The sequence below is a fragment of the Myotis yumanensis genome, unplaced genomic scaffold, assembly GCF_028538775.1.
Source record: "Myotis yumanensis isolate MYYU_CA2020_CCGP unplaced genomic scaffold, mMyoYum1.0.hap1 SCAF_1, whole genome shotgun sequence".
Classification (NCBI taxonomy): domain Eukaryota; kingdom Metazoa; phylum Chordata; class Mammalia; order Chiroptera; family Vespertilionidae; genus Myotis; species Myotis yumanensis.
In genome coordinates this window covers 53441087-53462511 of record NW_027223752.1, presented here as the reverse complement: position 1 = coordinate 53462511, position 21425 = coordinate 53441087, and the positions used below count along the sequence as shown (strand labels likewise).

The window sequence follows — 21425 nt, the reverse complement described above, 5'->3', positions numbered from 1 at the left end:
GTCCTGGTTGTCTTACCTGGATGCAGTCTGAACTCTTTAGCCTGGGGTTGTGTTGATGACTCTATGAGTTGACCTAGAGAAAGGGCTTGAGTCAGTGTCGGGCACATAATCGCTTATACGTGTTGCTGCTATTGTTATTTTAGACATTTTAGAAAATACATGTATTATGACTTAGTACATTCAAGAGAATGGGAAAGTTACTGCAAAGATTTACATGTCCTGCGGAGAGCTGGACTTGATGACTTCTGTGTCTGAGATTGAGGATACTGCAGGCTATGTTTAGTGTAACTGAAACATTGCAATTTTTAGATAGAAAATGAGGGTGATCTCAAAATGAGTAGTCACAGAAAATGAGGATCCTTTGGAAAATGTAATCTTGTGAGTGAATGCCTGACTGGTACTATGATAATAGGCCGATGGACTCTGAATTTTCAGAAATGTAAATTTTGGTTACGTTCCTTAGTTTGTTTTAGTTCTCTACTTAAGTGCCAGATTTTTAGATCTGGGTTCTAATAAAAATGCCCTTCTGATTTATGGTGAAAGGATTAGCATAGGCAAGTGGCAGGCATATGTTTTTAATATTCCCTGTTTCTTCAGAATTCATCATTGCTTAAACATGCACCATTGCCTTTTTGAGGGATGTGTGATACTGTGGGTTTGCAGCCTTTTTTCCCACTGGTCATCGGTGAGCGATGGAGACCTTGCAGTGGACGAGAATGGAGCTGGGAAGTGGGAGATTTCTTCCGTTTCTGAAGTGAAACCAAGCACAGTCGGTCTGCCTTGTCACCTCACAACCCATGTCCGCGCTGCTATATTAACACTGAATTAAGCACACATATGAAGAAGGTGACCCGAGAAGTCCTTTTCATACATTCTTCCGAGTTTAGTCTGGAACACCCTGAATATTTATTTCCAGATCATTGCAGAACAAAGCTTTCTATGTTTCCCAAGTAAAAACTGGTCTATTTGTACTCACCCTGGTGGGGCGTGTCCTAGTGACAAAGCCTGTGTTATTAGTATCAGCAGTAGCTAGAGAATCTGCTTTCCTGGGATTTTATGGACTTGTTACCAAGGGTCAGAAAAAAAACTAAAACACACATAAATAGTGAGATGAGTTTATTCTCAGTTATCCAAATGAGTGGTAAATAATTCACAATTCTCCTGGTCTTGACCTTCACTTTTATTTTTCTTCTGTGTTTTTTTTTTTTTTCTTGGACCTGACCTTTTATTTTTCTATCATATCTGTTTTTGCAACAGCCTCAAATCATTTGACTGAGTTAGGTTATAAAAGAATTTAAAATAAGAGTTCATTTAGAGCTTCTTCCTTCTTCAACTTGAACGAGGAAGAAAATAGCAGGACTTCAACTTGAATGAGGAGGAAAATAGGTAGACTCCAGGGAACTAAGACATCTGAGTGATTAATCAGCATTGTGTCAACCCCAGGTGAACAGAGGGTTCCTGGAAACCCAGCTTAGCCTTTTTACTAGTCTGACAGCAAATGACAGTATATTCTACACACAGGCCAGGAAGTCACCTATCTTCCCAGATCCTCTGTTTTTATCTGTGAAATGGGGATACAAAAAACCCATTTACTTTGTAACCTGTTGAGCAAATCAAGGGAAAAGACACCTGTGGATGTTCCATGGGACTCTTCAGTCCCGAGAGGACACTGGGGGTAGCAGCTCCTGTTTGTTCTGCTGAGGCATTAGCCTGGAGGGCTGCTATTGGAGTGAGGGTTACAGATGTGAGTGTTCAGAGAGCCTAGGAGAGGAGAGGGAGCCTGCCGGCTGGGGTGGTTGGAAAGACTAATCTATAGAAGCAAAGCTCGATGCTGATGAGCTTGATGAGTGAGTGGCTAGGAAGAACCGGAGAAGGAAATGGGGTGGTGCATCTCAGACAGATGTAGGCCACGCAGGCGGAAATAGAGGCAGTTGTAGCAGGGATTAAAAATACATCCGTTTTGTTAAAATGGAGAGTTCTTACAGCGTAAGTGGGTGGATGGGGCCCCTGACCCTTGAGCTATGCCTTGAACCTGATTGCCCATACATTTCAAAATGCTGTATGCATTAAAAATCACCTCCAAGCAAAATGATAATGCTATGAACACATAGGTGTCTGCTTTGGGTTCATCTCTGCTCACTGCCCTTTCTCAACAGTGCTGGGGGTCTGGATTTGTCTGCAATAAAATACCCCTCCCTCCTCAGAATTTCCTGGTCATTAGGTATCATCCTATATAATAAAAGCCTAATATGAAAAATGTCCCCTTGACTAGGAGTTTGACTGGAGGTTGGACCGCTGGCTATGGCATGTGCTGACCACCAGGGGGTGGTGCAGAACATGGCAGGCATCGGCGACAAGGCACTGGCAGTGGGTGGCAGTGGAGGCACTGCCAGCCCCAATGGGCTTCTGGGTGAGCAGGGCTGCAGCTGCCGGGACCACAGTGGCCGGTTGGGCTCACCATGGGTTCATGCAGGAGCCGGTCTGCCGAGGTTGGCTGGGAGAGAGCGTGCTGCCCGCCTTCCATTTGGTGCCGTTGGACGGCCCAGAGGCCCACGCTGTGCCCCAGCCTATGGCGTCCGGCCGCTCTTACTACATCTCTGCGTGGGGACTCAGGCGTCGTGACTCAGGCGGAGAGGAGTGTGGTGAGGGGGGGCCTGGGGGCCCAGGTGCTGCCCAGAGGTCAGCTGAGACCTGCCCTTCCATGCCAGACACTCACGCTTCGATCGCCGGCCGGGCCTAGGGACCGCACCCATGCATGAATTTCTCGGACCTCTAGTCTTTAATAAAGGGCAGCTCTCAAGTAAGTTGTCCGAAAGAATCTGAAACGTGACATCCTAAGACCGTGATAGCTGATAAATGCAAATCACTGCTTTTGCAGTGAGGTTTAACTGGGGGCAGATCTTTGTGGTGGAATTTTAGGTGATAGTGCCAGGAGTGAATCCTTGGTCTGCTCCAGCCTTACCACATGCATGGCCAACTCTGTTCATTCTTCCATGTGGATGGTCTGCTTGTGGTTTTCTAGCAGTGGGACCTTCAGAAGGTCTTTTGATCTCAAAATTATAGTTTCTTCATCTGAAAATGGAAAACAATATCACAGGTCTTTTCACATCATTCTGTATTCTATGTTGTAAGCATGCTTCTTGGCTCTCTTAGTGGAGGTAGAAATGCTGACTTGCCCTCCATCCATGCACTAAATAAATACATTTTAAGTCCTTCTCTTCAGCAGGTACTAAGCAATACACGTGTTCCCTGCCCACAGGAGCTTTCAAATCTTTGTGACTGGTGTGGCTTTGGTACTTTTTTGAGTTTCTCATTTGACAAACTGAAGAACATCATGTAAACCATGAGGTTAAGCTTCTGTGGTCCACGGAACAGGTTTTTGATGAGTAGAAATAATTGGGTTTGCTGGATGTTTGCCGTCTGTTCATCTTTCAGTTATGATGTTAGTGTGAATAATTCCTAATGACTAATTTTTAAATATCTGTTTAAATCTTTCCATGGAATACATGTTCATCCCACAAACATTTATTAAGCATCGTCTGTGTGCTGGTCACTGTGCTAGGGTCTTGAGACCCAAAGATGGCTATAATGGTATAGTCCTTGCTCTCAGAGGACAGTGGGGGAGATGGACTTCTCATGGCAAATGTATTCTCAGGACTGTGTTGTGTATATATCTTATTACTGGTGTATTGGGAACAGACAAGAGTACTCAGCAGTAGCCCTGTGGATTATGGGGCTCAAAGCAGCCCTGTGAGCCAACCACTTGGTTGGAATTTTTATTGACTTGCCTGGCCTGCCATTAAGTTCACATATGTGTAATGTCTTATTTCTAGTTGAAGTATTCAAAGTGAAACGATTGTCTTGGCCTCCTATCTCTCCCTGAGGAACTAAAGAGAGATTCTTACATGAATGTTCTGTCTGGTTTTCTGGTCTCCCCGCTCTGTCTGCAAAGGGGAGCATGATCATGCTGGTGTTTTTGTAAGTGAGCTAATTAGCCACAAGGAAAAAGCACATCAGCTGTGTTCACGGACTATTTCTCCCGAGCTGCTTGTTAGCTAGAGCTCTCACAAGTTGGGATGTGGGGACTAGGGGAGTCTCTCCACTCAGACTCTGCCCTTGGGGCTCTCACTAGTTGGGAAGAGGTATGAGGGGCCCAGTGAGGAGACAAGATTATTAAGGAAGGCCTTGGCCCCCTGATAAAGCTAGACTAGAGATGAGACCAAAAAGGACACTGGGCCTTCTCTTTTCCTGGCCCCTCCTTGACTTAAAGACACCTGACCCCTGTGAACAGTTGACCTGACCTACATTCCTAGATGGTGATAGACAAGTACCCGTGTGTGCCTGTGGGCTTGGGATATGGAGACTGAATGTTATCTGAGAGGTGCCTGAGCACAGATAGCCCAGGAGGGCAAGGCAGGGAGCACGTGAGATACTGGCCTTTGCTTGTGACCCAGTCATGATAGGTTCTTACTTGTTGGGTGAGCTCTTCCTCTTCTTCCCTTGCCCAGGAGCAGGTAAGGGCTGGAGAGAAGGGGGAGCTCTTTCCAGGGCAGTTTTTTTGAGAGAGCAGGATTGTTCGCAGGAGGCTGAGATGTAAATACGTACAGATGAATGATAGCTTTTATATAGGCCCATGTTTTATGCTGACATTTGGTTATGTGATGCATGCTGTTATCAAACAGGCCTGTGTTTCACCTGCTGAGAGGGGCAGGCGGAAAGGAGGGTGAGATGAAGCCATTGTCATTTGATGCAGCGGTTTCCCATGGGTCAGAATCCAGTCCCTGGCTGGAGGGAGAGGACAGGGTTGGTGCACAGCTTTTATTCCCTTGGAGATCCAGGGTCCCACTGACACACCTCTGCTCTGCCCCGTAGTGCGTGATTTCTTTCTTTTGTGTTCTTGAGTTGAGGGAATCCGACTGAGAGAACAGCCTAGGAGCTAGGCGTTGCCTGCTCCACAAACATCAGCCTCGCAGCTCCTCCTCAAACACTTCTGCATCTAGAAAAAGCATGTCATATGACTTGAATAATGAAGAGGGTTACTAGAGGGTGAGCTCCATCGAGGCAGGAATCTTCTCAGCCTTTGCTCCCTGATGCCTATAATATCTACTCATAACAGATGCAAAATTAACCATAAAAGAAAGTTTGCAGCTCAGATGGTAGCTGACCACAGTGTGCTGCTTCCAGTGTTTCTCCATTCCCCATGACTCACAGTGATAATAGCAAACCCTGACCTGTGCTTTCTATGCGCCTTTGCCTGTATTAACTTACTTCATTCTCTAGTACCCTTGTGGGTACATCCATCATTGTCTCCCATTTTATAGAGGAGGAGACTGAGGCAGATTGTAGTTAAGTAACCAGCTCAGTGTGGCAACTGGTAAGACAGGGGTGGGGTGGGAGCAGCTCCTGGCCCTCACTTTCAGGGCAGAGATCCAAGGGGTGGCTGCTCTTCTTGACCAATAGTGGGCATTCCTTTCAGACAGGAGGCCTTGGCTGAGCTGGGCTCATTTGGCCCAGGGTGGACTGGGTGAGGCTGGGCAGCAGGCACTACTGCCATCATACTGGGTTGTTTACAGCTCCCAGGGACTAAAAAGTATTTAGTTTAGAAGGAGAATGTCTGGGTTTCACCACTGGTTCCATTGGCTCATCTTCCACAGTGGATGGCACAGAAGGTTTTTGTTGGTCCAGGCGACCTTCAGACACACAATTGGGGCAAAAATGGTCAGAGTGGGAAGAGATTATAAAAAGAAAAGTAATGCATCTTTTACGCATCTATGCCCTACCTTTTAGCAAAACAAACAAACAAAAGGACCTAAGGTCTAATAAGATAGCATACATTCCAATTGGGGCAAAAGAAAAAACAAAAACAAGGATAGGATCATAAAAGAGAGGCAGATTGGACTAGAACTACATACAAGAAACAGTACATGCATTGGCTCTGAGGCCTCTTGCAGCCCAACCAGAAAAGGCACCCTGGTCAGCGCTCTCAGGCTCCCAGCCTGCAGGGCCGGGATGAGCAGGGGGTGAGGATACAGAGAGTGGAAGTGACGGCCAGTTGCTGTACCCGTGCTGTGCTGCCCTGAAAATACCACAGCGGAGTGGGAGCGCCAGGCTTTATCATGACATGTTGTCTGAGCTGTGTGGTTTCCCAGGGCTTTAGTGGAGATGTAGTGAGACTTCTCCCAAGTGGTGAAAACACATGCTCATCTTTAGTTGACATTTCTAGGTTGCCATGTGCTTTAATCTTGCTTTCTTTTTTGTCAAAAGTCAGGACACTTAATTCCAGCAAATGTCCGTTTTGGTGTGAGTGGTGCTAGACATAGCTCAGTGCCATGGTCCCTGTGGGCTGGTGATTAAATCACTGTGCATTTGGTTTCAGATCTCACTGAGGTTTTCTTGTGCGGGTGATCCTCATGCATGATAATAACAAAATTACCTTGTCTTCGTACATACTTGTATAGTTTAGAAATAATTTTTCATGTACATAATTTGCATTTTTTAGACATCTTCATGAAGGAGAGTGCTGGTCTTTTTCGTTTCGTGCTTGGGAACATTTAGTCATAATAAAACAGAGAGCTAAGAGAAAGAAGAAGAAATTGGAGTCTTTAAGTCTTCGACCACTGCAGAGCTCTTTTAGAGGGACTGACTTTGTCTTCTGGTGTTTTTGTGTGTTCCCACGTAGTAATGATGGCTTTTTCAATAGTTGTTTTTGAGATGATACAAAAGTTGAGAACATGAACCTTGTAATGAATCTCTGGTGTCCCTTGTTCTGTTGAGCATCTACCCTGAACAAGGATAGTGGCTTCTATTCCCTGGTGAGATGTTAAGATGTGGAGACAAAGGGATCCCGTGGAAATAGTTGGCCAAACACCAAGCATCTTCTGGGAGCTAGCTCCTTCCACGAGAGCCGGTGGCTTCCCGCTCCCTGAGGAGCAGAAAGAAGAGAGGCGATGGGGCCCAGAGGTCCAAGGCTTCAGGGGCCTGGCTTTGTACCTGAACCTTAGTCTCCTGGTCCTGTACCCCGTCCTTGAGCCAAGACTTGCCTGCTCCTCTGCTTCACGCAGAGCCAGGCAGCAGCATGGACAGGGCCCAGGAGAGAGGTCACGTGGTGAGACTCCTGCCTCCAGGAAGGGCACTTCGCTGTCCTGGGACTCCCCCCGGGATCACAGTTGGGGGAAACCATGTCCATATAGATAATGTGTGGCTGTGGAGTTGGCAGCAGCCCCGTGATGTGTACTTCTGGATAAAAGCCTTAAAAGCATAAATCAGAGCTGCCACCTGTTCCCCCACCCCTTCCAGCAGCTCCTCGGGAGGTGAGTCTTTTCCTGTGCTGCCAGCCCCTCTCCTCACCTCTTTCCCGAACCTGCTGCCCTGGTGACACCCCTCCACGGCTGCCAGAGGTCTCCAAGCTGCCAATCCTCCAAGCTGCCAGTCCTCATCCTCCCTGAACTGCGTCAGCCTTTAGCCCAGTGGATCTCTCCCTCCTGCTCGATGCACCTTTTTCTGGCCCCACCCTCTCTCCGCTCTCCTCCCTCACCCACCGCCTTCTTATCATTTCCTTCTCCTTGTCCTGATTTTAGAACGTCTTTCCAGGACTCGGTCCTCGGATCTCTTTCTTACTCTTTAGTTCAGTGGTTCTCAACCTTGGCTGCACATTAGAATCACCTGGGAATCTTTTTAAAATCCTGATTTCTGGGCCTCATCCTCTGGAAATTCTGTTTCTTTGTTATGGGGTGGGGCCACAACATTAGTAACAAAGAAACAGAATTTCCAGAGGATGAGGCCCAGAAATCAGGATTTAAAAAAGATTCCCAGGTGATTCTAATGTGTAGCCAAGGTTGAGAACCACTGATCTAGATGATCTTTCTAGTCCCAAAGATTTAAATACAGTAGCCCTCCCTATTACGTCCCCTGCTTTGTATCTGACTCTCCTCCACCTTTCCACTGAATAATCCCAGACAAACTCATCAGAGACTTGTCACCCCAAACCTGTGCCTCCGGCAGCTTCCCCCACCTCCGTCAATGGCTTCTTCACTTTTCCAGTTGTTCGGGATAGAGATTTTCCTTCACTGTTGTATTTTTTATGTTTCTCCTTTTCCCTTTTGCTTCCCAACTCTCTGGGCTTCTCTCCTGTGTTTCCCAGCCTCTGTGCTGCAGTCTCCTTGCTTCTTCCGTCTGCTCTCTGCTTCTGCATTCCCCGTCTCCTTGCTCCCCTGTGTGTCTTTGCTTCCTCGGAGCGCCTGTGTTTACTGTCCTGTTGTGGCTTCACGTCATGGGCTCTGTCTGTCCCTTTGACTGAATCCATCTCCCTGCGTGGCTGCAGGGACCATTCATTTGCTCTTCAGAAAGCCTAATGATTAGCCTGGGAGGAGCAGCCTTCATGCAGGGACACTTACACTACTTCCCATCCCCAGGGCATGGAAGACACTCACCATCCCATCCTCTCCGGTGCATCCCATAAGTTGCATCCATGACAACATCGAGCCTGTGGCCTTCCCCACTGAATCTTACCACCCTCTGTGCTCATAGAGCTCAGTGGTTCATGGAACCCCACATTGTCACCAGCCCCAGGCGACAGATTATCCCATGGAGTGATCTACATTACAGGAAATGTGTCTGTTTCTAGAGTTTAAATTTTGTTTTCCCAACTTGGGGAGTTGGTTAAATGTGCCTGCACAGAGAGAGTTGGATAGAGCCTTTTATATTTGGCTTTAAAAGTTCTTGATTTTACAGATGGAAAATCATAAGGTATTTTGAACTTCCCTGCTGTGTCCACAATCTAGTCACTGCCCAGGCTGTGGTAATTAATTCAGTTTGGGGCAGATTCCCACTGAACACTGCTGTTGTTGGTTGAGAAGTATAGCTTAACATTTCTCAAGTAATAAATATTGTCACATTTTCACAGACAGAATTTACTGAATGTAAATAGAGGTCAGAATGACTTTAGGGTCGGATGGCCTCAATGGTTGCTTCATGCGAGTGTATCTGTCTAAAAATGTCCTCTGTATCCAAATGATTTTAGTCACCTGCTGCCAGGAAGCTGGCAGTCAATCTAGCCTACTGAGCAGTGACCCCAGGGGCACCCATTTTCTAGTCTCGCCTGTCAGCCTGTTGTCCTCCCTGTGTGTTGGCCACCTCACTGCTTCTTAGCACTTGCATTCTTTTATATATATATATGTGTGTGTGTGTGTGTGTGTGTGTGTGTGTGTGTGTGTGTGTGTGTATTTTGTTTCAGAGAGGAAGGGAGAGGGAAAGAGAGATAGAAACATCAATGATGAGAGAGAATCATTGATTGGCTGTTGCACGCCCCCTGCTGGGGATCAAGCCTGCAACCGAGGCATGTGCCCTTGACCAGAATTGAACCTGGGACCCTTCAGTCCACAGGCTGATGCTTTATCCACTGAGCCAAACCAGCTAAGGCACACTTGCATTCTTAAGTGGGAAGGAGGCATACAGGGTGCTCTGGGGTACAGCTTTACTCCCGAGGATTGTCTAATAAAAGACAAAATAGTGTGAGCTTAAAATTCCCATGGACTTAGGTTATTCACCGCACTCTAGTTCTAATAGCTGCTGACTATAAAGCACCTGTGTTGCTGGCCAGGATGGCAGCTGGGTTCTCAGGTGCAGGGAAGAGGCTGGCTTGGGAGGCGGGTAAGTTTCTGGCCACAGAATAGAGCAGGTAGCCAGCATAAATCAGAAGCCACTGACTCAAAGTAAATGCACTAACTCGTTGGATTTCAATTTGAAAAGAAATTATTTACGCATTATTTCAAACCTAGCCTAAACCTGTTTGTTTTCTAAAGCCATTGAACTGGATGAGAAGCAAAATATCCCAATAGTTTGTCTAAATGAAATAATTGAATTGGCATTTTCTTCACTTTGAGACCCCTGAAGAGTGTGCAGCTGTTTGCTACGCTGGGTGTTTAAAATGGGCTGTTCTGGCCTCATTAGTGATGGCTGTTTATCAGTCTGGCATTGGTGTCCCCTCAGGATTCAGTTCTTCTATGAATTATGCAGGGCTGATACCACTGTACCTACTTTACCTGGGGGGAATTGAGGCAGAGTGGCCAAAATGCCTTGCTCAGATTTATAGTCTCTGGGGATGTGGTTGGGTCTGGAAGCCAGGTCTTCTGGTACGTGGTTTGGTGGGACTCTTTTGCCATCGGGAACATTTGTGACGGCATTGGTGCTTCATCCTCTTTCCCCAGGAGCTGGTGGGCAGGGAGCCGGCACCGAGGCTGCCGCCAGGAGCATTTCAGGAAACAACGGTGCATGCCCAAGGCTCTCTGCCTCTCACCTGAGGGGCAGGCACCTGGGAAATGCCACTCCCAGTGAAACCCCAAGTAGGGAGCAGCCTGAGAGAAGGAGGCTTGGTGACTCCTGAGTTCTTTCCTCTCAAGGGACTCCAGTGGCCACACTGTCAACCCCAAAACTCTATGCTGCTCTTATTTTAAAGTTTTTCAAAAAACCTAGTTTTTTAATTTGTGTTTTTACTCACAGCATTGTCGTTAGCTGTTTTATTCTCCTGAAGCTGACTCAGTCTAGGGATTTTATTTTTAAAGCTGATTCGGAGTCTAGTGTGCTTTTTTCCCCTCAAGACGAACAGTCATCATGAGCATCAGGATTTGTCTCTTTGTGTTTTCCAGACATTCTAAGCGAGAGTCTTCGGATCACCTATGAAGATGGTGGCCCTGTCCTTAAAGATCTGCGTCCGCCACTGCAACGTGGTGAAGACCATGCAGTTTGAGCCGTCCACGGCCGTGTACGACGCGTGTCGGTTCATCCGGGAGCGGGTGCCCGAGGCGCAAACTGGCCAAGGTAGCCGCGGGGGACTCACTGGTTTCTTGAAGCGTGTTTGTGTGATCTTCACTTATAGTGAAAGAAACGGAGGCTCGGGATGGTAAACATGCCCACCAGTGTCTATGTTTCCAATGACATGTCCTCCTCGCCTGGACACCGCTTGCTTCCTGTGCGAGGCTTCTAATGACAATGACCACATCTGCCGCTGAGCGACGCCATCCTCTTGGCCCATAGACCAGCATCGTGCTAGGCAGTGTGCAAGCCCCTCTGACACGCCGTCTCCTTGGCCTCTAACGTACCAGTGTAGCTGCTGGTTTTGTAGGTCCTGAGCCCTGTTTCGGGTGCATGAGGACCTCCCATACAGCAGCTTGACAAGCCGGGAACCGCCAGCAGGACCCAGGGCCGCCTTATGTATGCAGTACTTCGAAGGGGCTTATACATTTTATCTCGAACCTTTATTAAGGGGGTGGGGGCATTATGAATTTTATCTGAAACAGTTTTTTAAAAGGGCATTTGTTTTATATGTTTTGTTTAGTGTTTCGTTAAACCACTGACCCCCATTAATTTGAATTTAAACAAAAGCCGCTCATACCATTTTTCCATTTCCCTTTGTCTTCTCTCTACATTTCCTTCCTTTAGTTAGTGATTATTGGCCTGACACTTGAGAAACCAGGACTACTCCCAAATTGATAGACCTTTAGTCTGAAAGTGGTATAAGATTTACCTTAAAAATTGGAAGCATAAAACTCAAACATGCCAAGGATAATTACAGGTAGAAGGGTCTCCTTCAAGAGATCTGTTTCTTACAAAACTGCTGACCTTTAGGTCACAAGCATCATTTAAATTATTCAAAGCACTCTGTTATTCGTAGACTACCCAGAAGTAACAGTTGCTTACTTCTCCAGCCTACCTTCCAGATCCAGTTCAATCATTTCTGGTGTCTTCACTTCCCAGTTGCTGTTTTCCTCCAGGTGCCCCACCCTTGGGCTGGGCTGCTTTGCAGCTCGGGAAGAAGAAACCTGTGAAGACCTGGAAACTGTTTTGCTGAGAAACAGCAGGAGCTCCAACCTCCTCTGAGTCCCTGGGGTTTCCTGGAAGCACATTAAGAAAAAACCACGTCTTTAGACAGGAAATGCAACTGCTTCTCTCCACCACCCTTTGTACTTCCGGGTCACTTCAGGGGATTTCTATGGAGAACATGGACTTTAATTTTCCAACCTTATTCATAATTTGGTGACATGAGAGCAGAGGCTCCATTTCACAGGGAGCCCCTGCTTACCTTTCGTCGCACACGTTGGCGGGACGGAGGGACTATTCCAAGTGCAATGGTTCCACGGGCCCTTCTGTGCCCGAGTGGCGCTGGGCTTAGATGGTCACTTCTGCATTTCTCCAGGTCTGTCCTGTCATCCTTCACGCGTCCTTGGCCTGGTTTTTAGAACAAGTATAAGGAACAAAGCCAAATTCATTTAGGAGGAAATTGGGACTGCTTTGTCCTTGATATTTTCTCAGTTCTAACATAAGTACTGCCCACTGGTGGTCAGCAACATCAACCTTGTCGGAGGGGGTTGGTTTTGCAGCTCAGTTCTTATTCCTCCTCATCTGCTTTAGTCCCAGTGGCTGCTTGTGGTGTCAAAACGAAACATTTCTCTGTTGAAGGAGAAGACTTGCGTCCTAGCCCAGTCAGCAGACTCGGGCTGTGTCAGTGATGGCTTCATCGTCGCTTTGTCTCCTATTTTTCTTTCTGTTAACCTTCCAGCTTCTGACTATGGGCTGTTTCTCTCTGATGAAGACCCCAGGAAAGGAATCTGGCTGGAAGCGGGCAGAACACTGGACTACTACATGTTGCGAAATGGGGTAGGCTGCTGATCTTGTTTTTCTTCTTTTCATCGCTTTGTCCTGAGCCTTCCATGGAAGCCAATATAATTATGCTTGAAAGAAAAGGAGAGACCCAACAATTGATTTTGATTCAAGGGCATCTTATTAGTAGTCTTGATGCAATGTACTTCCTAAGGGCTGTCCAGGTAGTGATAGAAGATATCAGCAGTCCAAATTCTTGAAAATCCACAGAGTAATTAAAGCAACTTTGGGTTAGTATTTAAAACTGTTTCTACGTGCCCTTGTTGGACTTGGTAGTTATGAAAGAAGACACAGCATTTTCCTGTGAGTATGTAGGAAGTATTCCCTGGTGAGTGGTGATAGAAAGTAATGATGGATTAGAGGAAAAATAAAAATATAATACTGACGGTAATCAGAGATTGAATATTAATTGGTGTTTTACTCTTGTAAAAGAAAGTTCATATTGGATGTAAGTTTAATAACTATTCATAAAAGTAGCAACAAAAAATAGTTGTGGTATGGAAGGGGAAAGAACTAATGAGTAAAAAAAATCAATATTCTGTTTAGCTGAATCTTCGAGATACTGGGTTTTGGTATATGAAATGCACATATCTGATTGGTTAGTATTCCTTAAAACAAGAGTTAAGTATGTTTGCCAATTAACACTTCCCTCCAATATTTTTAAGACGTGTGGTAAAAAAAGAAGTCTCTATTTAAAAATAACTCCCAAAGGTATTACCCATATTTGGCCTTGCCATTACAATGAAAACCAGTTCTACTGTGATACACCACGACTGTGAAGAATTAGGGGGTATTATTTATGGGCTCCATGACACGGAAATTAAACATTGCTTATAACTGAATAAGAGATACTTGGAGACACATACTGCTGTCTTTTTAAAGGCAGGTAGGAATTTTCCTCTGCTAATTCTCATTAGAGCAGAGCATCCCCAGCCTGTCAGGAGGGCATATGCCGCTTCCACTTTACAGAGGTTAGTTTTCACTAATTATGAGCTAATCAGTGTATTCTTTGGGTACAATTGCACCATCAGGTTTTTAAGAAATCTTGATGAAAGCAATTATTTAGCCTGGGCATTTCTGTTTTAGTGGCGAAAATATGAACACTTTGAAGGAAGAAATTAGAACGTGCTTGGGAAAGTTCATTTTTTAAAGAAAGTGTCCAAGTCCATTATCTTGTCCCACATGCAGTGTGACCTGTTTGTGTGGTTTGTCCTAGGATATCTTAGAATACAAAAAGAAACAGAGGCCTCAGAAAATCCGGATGCTGGATGGGGCTGTGAAGACGGTGATGGTGGATGACTCCAAGACGGTCGGGGAGCTCCTGGTGACTATTTGCAGCAGGATAGGTGAGTATGCCCCTGCCTCGATTCCCGTTTTTGTTTCGTGTGAATCACATGCCTCTACCCCCCCCCCCCCGCCCCCCCTCATTCGTTGCTGAGACCATCTTGAGTGTGTCCTAACGCACTGATGTCTGCCATTCCCAAGAGAGTCTGATTATTCTCTCAATTTGCAAACTCACTAACTGGTCTATAAACATTTGAACTCCCCTACTAAGTCAAAATTGAGAGCTTTTATTTCCCTTTCAAAAAAAAAAAGGAATTTTTGCCTGGCTGGTGTGGCTCAGTGGTTGAGCATTGACCTAAGAATCAGGAGGTCATGGTTCGATTCCAGATCAGGGCACATGGGTTTCAGGCTCAATCCCCAGTAGGGGAAATGCAGAAGGCAGCCAATTGATGATTCTTTGTCATCATTGATGTTTCTATCTCTCTCTCCCTCACCCTTCCTCCCCGAAATCAATAAAAACATTCAAAAAAAGATAAGGAATTTTAAAATCCTAGATAATAAAAGCCTAATATGCTAAGTGTCCGGTTGTCTGGTCAGTGTTTCAACCAATCAAAGCATAATATGCTAATGATATGCTAAGGCCGCTCAACTGCTTGCTATGATGTACACTGACCACCAGGGAGCAGACAGTTGACTGGTCAATCAGTTGCTATGATGTGCACTGACCACCATGGGGCAGATGCTCCAACCAGTAGGTTAGCTTGCTGCTGGTGTCTGGTCTATCAGGACTGAGCCAGACGAGCCAGACGTGCCCTGGAGCCCTCCCGTGGTCCTTCCTTGGCTGACCAACCTCCTGCGTCCCTCCCCGGCCCCGATTGTGCACCGGTGGGGTCCCTCAGCCTGACCTGTGCCCTCTCGCAATCCGCGACCCCTTGGGGAATGTCGGAGAGCCGGTTTCAGCCCAATCCTGCAGGCCAGGCCAAGGGACCCCACTGGTGCACGAATTCGTGCACTGGTCCTCTAGTAGAAAATAATGTTTCTGAAGTCATATGATTCAGTCTCTCACCACTGTTGGGCATTCTATTATCTCCATAAAGACTCCTGGGGACAGCCTATATATGATTGGTTGTTACAGAGCTTTTCTTCTCGTAGCTTCTGTTTATCTCCTCAGAGAACAACTCTGTTTCCTTTCTACATGAAGCCCTTCACATATTTGAAGAAAGTAGCCTGGCCTGTCTTTGTTTCCTCTGGATTCAAAGGAAGCCCAGTTCCTTCAGCCCCTTCTTGTTTGACATTGTCTTGCCTTGTTCTGCATGATCTCTACTTGTTTCTTTTTTTTTTTTTTTTTTAATATATTTTATTGATTTTTCACAGAGAGGAAGGGAGAGGGATAGAGAGTTGGAAACATCGATGAGAGAGAAATATCGATCAGCTGCCTCCTGCACACCCCCCACTGGGGATGTGCCCACAACCAAGGTACATGCCCTTAGTCGGAATCAAACCTGGGACCTTTCAGTCTGCAGGCCGATGCTCTATCCACTGAGCCAAACTGGTTAGGGCTCTACTTGTTCCTTAAAAACAAGACAGGAGGATGGAACATGACATTATGAGTGTAACTTAACTACCTGGACATACTTCATTTAGCCAGAGTTATTTGATACGTGCTCCATGGGTGGCCCCCACCCTCACCTGGGCTAACGCTTCTTTCTGTCCTTTGCCACCAGGGACTCCTTGGGTAGTACAGGACCCATACTGATAAGGGCGATAGCGGTGTGTAACCTCTGATCATATAACCTAACATATTTTTAGGAATAACAAACTATGAAGAATACTCTTTAATCCAAGAAACAATCGAAGAAAAGAAAGAGGAAGGGACGGGGACGCTAAAAAAAGACAGGACGCTGTTACGAGACGAGAGGAAAATGGAGAAGCTGAAGGCTAAGCTGCACACGGATGACGACTGTAAGTGTCTGGGCGGAAGGGAGGCCGGCACATGGGTTTGCCACGCCGCCCCCTCCCATCATCTGTATGACCCAGGGCAGGTGTTTGTGTGTTTCGTTTTTTTTTCTTTCTGCTTTTTTATTTCATCTGTAAATATTTTGGTCTGTGTCACTAACGGATTGAGACTCTTAAGAAAAAGTAGCTGAAATGCCATTTCACATCTAAAAAGGTAAACTCTCAATATCAAATAAACAAATCATGTCTACATTTCTCCATTGTCTTAAAGAAATTTTTTTTTCAACAGTGTTTGAACTGAGGTCCAAATTATGTTGAATGATACGTTGCTTGCCTCTTTTAGTGTCGAGAACTTCCCTATGTCTTACATTTTTTGCCTTCAAATTTTTAGGGGCAAGACACCATCTTGTTACTTGTATAGAGTTTCGTGTAATCTGGATTTTGTTGGTTGCATACCTATGGTGTCGTTTAATATGTTCTTCCATCCCCTTTAATTCCTGAGATCTGCAGGCTGGATCAGATTCATGTGTATGTGTATTTTTTAAAAATACAGTCTCCTTCATATGCGATGTTGTGTACATTAAGTCCTCATTTAACATCATCGATAGGCTCTGCGACATTCAGCAAAAGGACATATAATGAAACCAATTCTACCAGAGACCAGTTGATATAAACAAGGTTTCAGTTCCTACAGCATCTCATCAACATTATAGCAAAATGACGTTATTCAAGGACCTGCTGTACTTCCCATCAGGAACTTGTATCTGGTTGTCTCCTTTTTTTGTGTTGTTAACAGCCACTCATGACAACTGCCTGGATACGTTATTTCCTTGGGGGTTACAAAACGGTAATGTAATTTTGTCACAGGAAAATAATTTTGTATGGCCACACTGTTAATATTTGGAAAAGCCATTTGTATACTCCGTGTGTCCCCAAAAGGTCTGTGCTGTGTGCACTGGCTCCCTGACACCTCCCCAGCCAGGGGATCTTACTTCATGTGCAGGCCACTTCGACCTTCTCAACCTCTCTCTTCCATTGTTCTTGCTGCTGCATTGGGAAGATGTCATCCTTGTCTTTATGTTTGTTGATCCTCAGTGGGACTTTCATTTCCTCTGACCCTTTCTCCTTTCGCTTTTTTTCTACCTTATTTGATTTCCAGTTGCATACTTCTTTCCCAGGGAGACCTTCATAGACAAATCCCAAGGATTTTTATAATGTGCATGATACTCTCCTAGGTACTATGGGAGATGAGGTCAACCCAACACATTCCCTGTGCTAAGGTTGCGTATAATCTATTGAGGCTTGTAATACATATTTACTCACACTGTACGTGTGAAGCCCCGGGGGGACTGGGAATGAGAGCTGTGGGGAGAGTAGAGGCCTATGCACCTTGACATCAGCTGTGCGTTTTCTGACTGAGTGAGATTCAAGCTGGGCCATGGGCAGGGTTCTTCCACCCCCTGCTACCTTAGTGTCCCCTCCCCCCAACTATTTTCATTTTCCTCCTCTTTTCTATTTAGGGTTGGAGGTAATTCTTATGCTCAAAGCTTATAAATTATTTCACCTGATGAGACAGAAGTATCCACTCTGACTTAAAGGAAAATGCTAACTGGGTTGTCTTGGCATAAAGCATTGATTTCCTTATTTCTTTTAACCCCCAGAAGGAAGGGGCATATTATAAATTCATTGTGGGGCTTTAACTAAGTTTCAGAATGGCTTGGAATGTTCTCTCATTTCCTTTCACTGTGTCATATGGTACATGAGGGCATATGTGAAATTATTTTCGAAGTTAAAATGCACAGTTCTAATGTAAGAAGTAACTGTACCTGAATGTCAGCATTATAGAAATCTGGTCTGTATTATGCTGCTGTCTTGATAAATCCCCTAAACCCAGAGGAAGAATAAACACGGCTCTTTCATCTGTGGTGCTGTGTTGCAGTGAATTGGCTGGATCACAGCCGGACATTCAGAGAACAAGGAGTCGATGAAAACGAAACGTTGCTGCTTAGACGGAAGTTCTTTTACTCGGATCAGAACGTGGACTCGAGAGACCCGGTGCAGCTGAACCTGCTCTATGTTCAGGTACCTCTCCCTCTGATGCTCAGACCTGGAGGCTGGTGAGGGTACAGGAAGGTGCTGGCTGGGGCTGGGGTTGGGGCTGCGTGGGAGCTGGCTCTGGCTTCTATCATGTGCATGGCATGCCGTTCCAGGGGCGTGGCTCCTGGCTTCCTCACACGTGTTTGGTTGTGGTGCAGGCTGGTGTTTGACATGAGCTGCTGGCCATCCAGAAGAGGGCCTTTATGTGGCCTCCCAGACTGGGACCTGGGGGCCGGTACTATCTCTCTCTGCCTGGCTTCAAGGCACTTAGCTAGCTCACCACTTCAAATGCACTGAAGCTGGCTTAGCTAACATCTTAGAATACAAGCAAAAATTGGTCAGAAAATCAGTGCTTCTCATTAACTGAGCAAAATTCTCTCAATAACCTTTTTGTCTTTACTATTAACTAATTTTTTAAGCTTAAACAAGTCCTTGAACTTATCAGACTTGCGGTTCCCCAACGCGTAAGATGTGGGCTTCGCACTAGACCAGTGATGGCGAACCTTTTGAGCTCAGCGTGTCAGCATTTTGAAAAACCCTAACTTAACTCTGGTGCCGTGTCACATATAGAAATTTTTTGATATTTGCAACCATAGTCAAACAAAGACATATTTTTGATATTTATTTTATATATTTAAATGCCATTTAACAAAGAAAAATCAACCAAAAAAATGAGTTCGCGTGTCACCTCTGACACGCGTGTCATAGGTTCACCATCACTGGTCTAGACCGTCCCCAAGATTTCTTCTGGCTCAAGGAAAACATCCACCTGTCTCCCAGTCTCACTTCTTTTATTCTTTCCTTTCCTCCTCCCCTCTTCCCCCCTTCTGTTTATCCACCTATGTGCCCACAGAAAAAGTGCAGCCACAGCGTCCCCTGTGTTTGTAAATAAAGTTTTATTAGAACACAACTCATTTGTTAACATAGTGCACATTGATAAATCCCCTCATGCATTATTGTTTGCGTGTTGTCCGTGGCTGCTCTTGTGCTCCAGGGAAGAATTCAGTAGTTCTGACAGAGACAGCAGGCCCACCTGACCTAACTGTCTGCCCTTTTACAGGAAAAGTTTGCTGATCCTTTAGTTAATGGATGGAAGAAGGGTATGGAAGGAGAGTTAGGAGGAAAGAGGCTGGAAGGAGGGAAGGAAGTGAGGTAGGGCAATAAGACTGCTCAGAGCCATAGGTTAGCATGTCCATCCGAGAGGGAAAGAAAGAAAGAAAAGAAAGGAAGGAAAGAAGAAAATAAATAGTAACAGCAGCGATGGGTCAAGAAGTGAGAGAATAACTTCAGACACAGTGAGTTCCTCATTTTAAGACTGTGTTTGCTTATCATTTCCCCTAAATATCTGCAGCAGTGAGTTCCTGTGTCTGACTGTCTCTCTCCTCATTCCTCCTTTTATATCTTGGGATGGGGTTTGGGTTGATTTTTACCTCTAGGTAATTTTTCTGTTCCTTTTATGATTTAGGGTTATAGAAAGTATATTGTATCCCCCCCCCTCCCCCACAACCACCGTCCCCCCGTGGATGTGGTAATTTCACAAGGAATTCTTTGCTTCTATTGTTCATGACCCACTTCTGCCTTCCTAGAATATACTCAAGCTTTAGTTTTCATATACAGGGCACTGCTGAGGCTGCCCATCTGTAGGCAATTTTGGGCAAAGACTTGTTTTCTTATTGCCTTACCCCTGCTGTGCTACATTCACCATCGTGTCCTGGATGCATCGCTGTGGGTCAGCGGGCACATTTCCCCTTGCTGCACAGAGTGGGTGCGTCCAGGTGCGGGAAGGTGTCAGTCAGGTGCAGGAACCTGTCAGCGGGCAGAATGTGTCGTCCCCCCAAGCTCCTGATGCTTTTTGCTTCCTCTTGTTTTGCAGGCTCGGGATGATATCCTGAATGGTTCCCACCCTGTCTCCTTCGAGAAAGCCTGTGAGTTTGGTGGATTTCAAGCCCAGATACAATTTGGACCTCATGTGGAGCATAAACACAAACCGGGATTCCTAGAGTAAATGATCTTTTGGTTTTCTTTTTTCTCCTCTCTTTTTCTTATCATTATTTATTTTTGAGGTAGCTACATAAAATACGTACCGTAGTTTCAGTCATTTGTGAGATTGTGGGCTTTTACTCAGTTGAGTGTATGATCAAACTCGTTGACCTTGGGGAAAGCAAGTGGCCTGGAAATTCAGTATTGGTATGACTGAAGGTTATCTGCTCCCAGTTCAGGCAGCCTGTGAGTTCCTCTAGACCAGTGGTTGGCAAGCCGCGGCTCCCGAGCCACATGCGGCTCTTTGGCCCCTTGAGTGTGACTCTTCCACAAAATACCACGTGCGGGTGCGCACGTACAGTGCTATTAAAACTTTGTGGCCCATGCGCAGAAGTCGGTTTTCAGCCTGGGCGAGTCTATTTTGAAGAAGTGGTGTTAGAAGAAGTGGGGGGTGTTGGTCGGTCGGGCGACAGGAGACGCAGCGCGAGGGAGGCGCGCGATTCATGCACAAGTTGAGGATGGGAGAGTTGGAAGGGGTCGACCTCAGCGAACGTACCTCAATCAGATTGAGGACGTTTTTAGCAAAGGCCAGCTTAGGAGTACCCTAATTAAGTTAATAACAATGTACCTACCTATATAGTTTAAGTTTAAAAAATTTGGCTCTCAAAAGAAATTTCGATTGTTGTACTGTTGATATTTGGCTCTGTTGACTAATGAGTTTGCTGACCACTGATCTAGACCATAGAATATGGAACCCCCCCACCGAGCTATCTGGTCTGGCCTGTCCTAGCATTCCTCTGAGTTCAGTCACTTCCTCCATCTTCTGAAACCTCTGCCCATTTGAGGATTCCTTCTTCATGTAGGGCCAAATTTTGTCATTTTTAACTTTTTTTTAAGATTCCTACATGAGAACGCAGAGCATAAATGACAGAACTTCACATTCTTTATCACAATCTTGCAAATTCTTTGTTGCTCTGAAAGGATGATGTGAAACACTTCTCTACTCTTTTCACCCATCAGGTCTTTGGTGCTCTTTTATAAAATGACTAGAGGCCTGGTGCACAAATTCGTGCACTGGTAGGGTCCAGCTGGCCCGCCTTGATGGGGGCCATTGGGGGCGGGCCAGCTGGGGCGGCCGGGGCAAGGGGTCGTGGGCGGTTTGCCAGCCAGCCCTGCCTCTGATCGGGGTGGGAAGCCCGCTGGGGGTCAGGGCAGGCCAGGCAAGGGGCCACTGGCATTCTGGTTGTTCAGCTGTTCAGTCTATTTGCATATTACCCTTTTATTATATAGGATGGGGTGTTTTTTTCTGGCTTGGAGATTGAAGAAAAAGCTAACCCCACAGATCCATCCTGGTCCCATAGATCATGGGAATTAGGGTTGGTTTTCTAGAAATACTCAGGAGGACAGGCCCAGCCTCACATTGGCTGCTGTTTGTATGATGTGATCTTCTCTCC

General features: G+C 45.8%; 1 protein-coding gene across 6 annotated transcripts in view; it reads left to right on the top strand.

Moving 5' to 3' along the window:
• The window catches only part of TLN2 (talin 2), a 421578-nt gene that overhangs the window by 221011 nt on the left and 179142 nt on the right, over positions 1-21425 (top strand). For all 6 annotated transcript variants that reach the window (XM_070421588.1, XM_070421561.1, XM_070421564.1 and 3 more), the window contains 6 exons: positions 10644-10815; positions 12554-12651; positions 13871-14000; positions 15748-15900; positions 17834-17976; positions 19865-19992. In XM_070421588.1, coding sequence (XP_070277689.1) covers positions 10674-10815; positions 12554-12651; positions 13871-14000; positions 15748-15900; positions 17834-17976; positions 19865-19992 — 794 coding nt within the window. In that variant the 5' untranslated portion in view covers positions 10644-10673. The remainder of the gene's footprint in view (positions 1-10643; positions 10816-12553; positions 12652-13870; positions 14001-15747; positions 15901-17833; positions 17977-19864; positions 19993-21425) is intronic.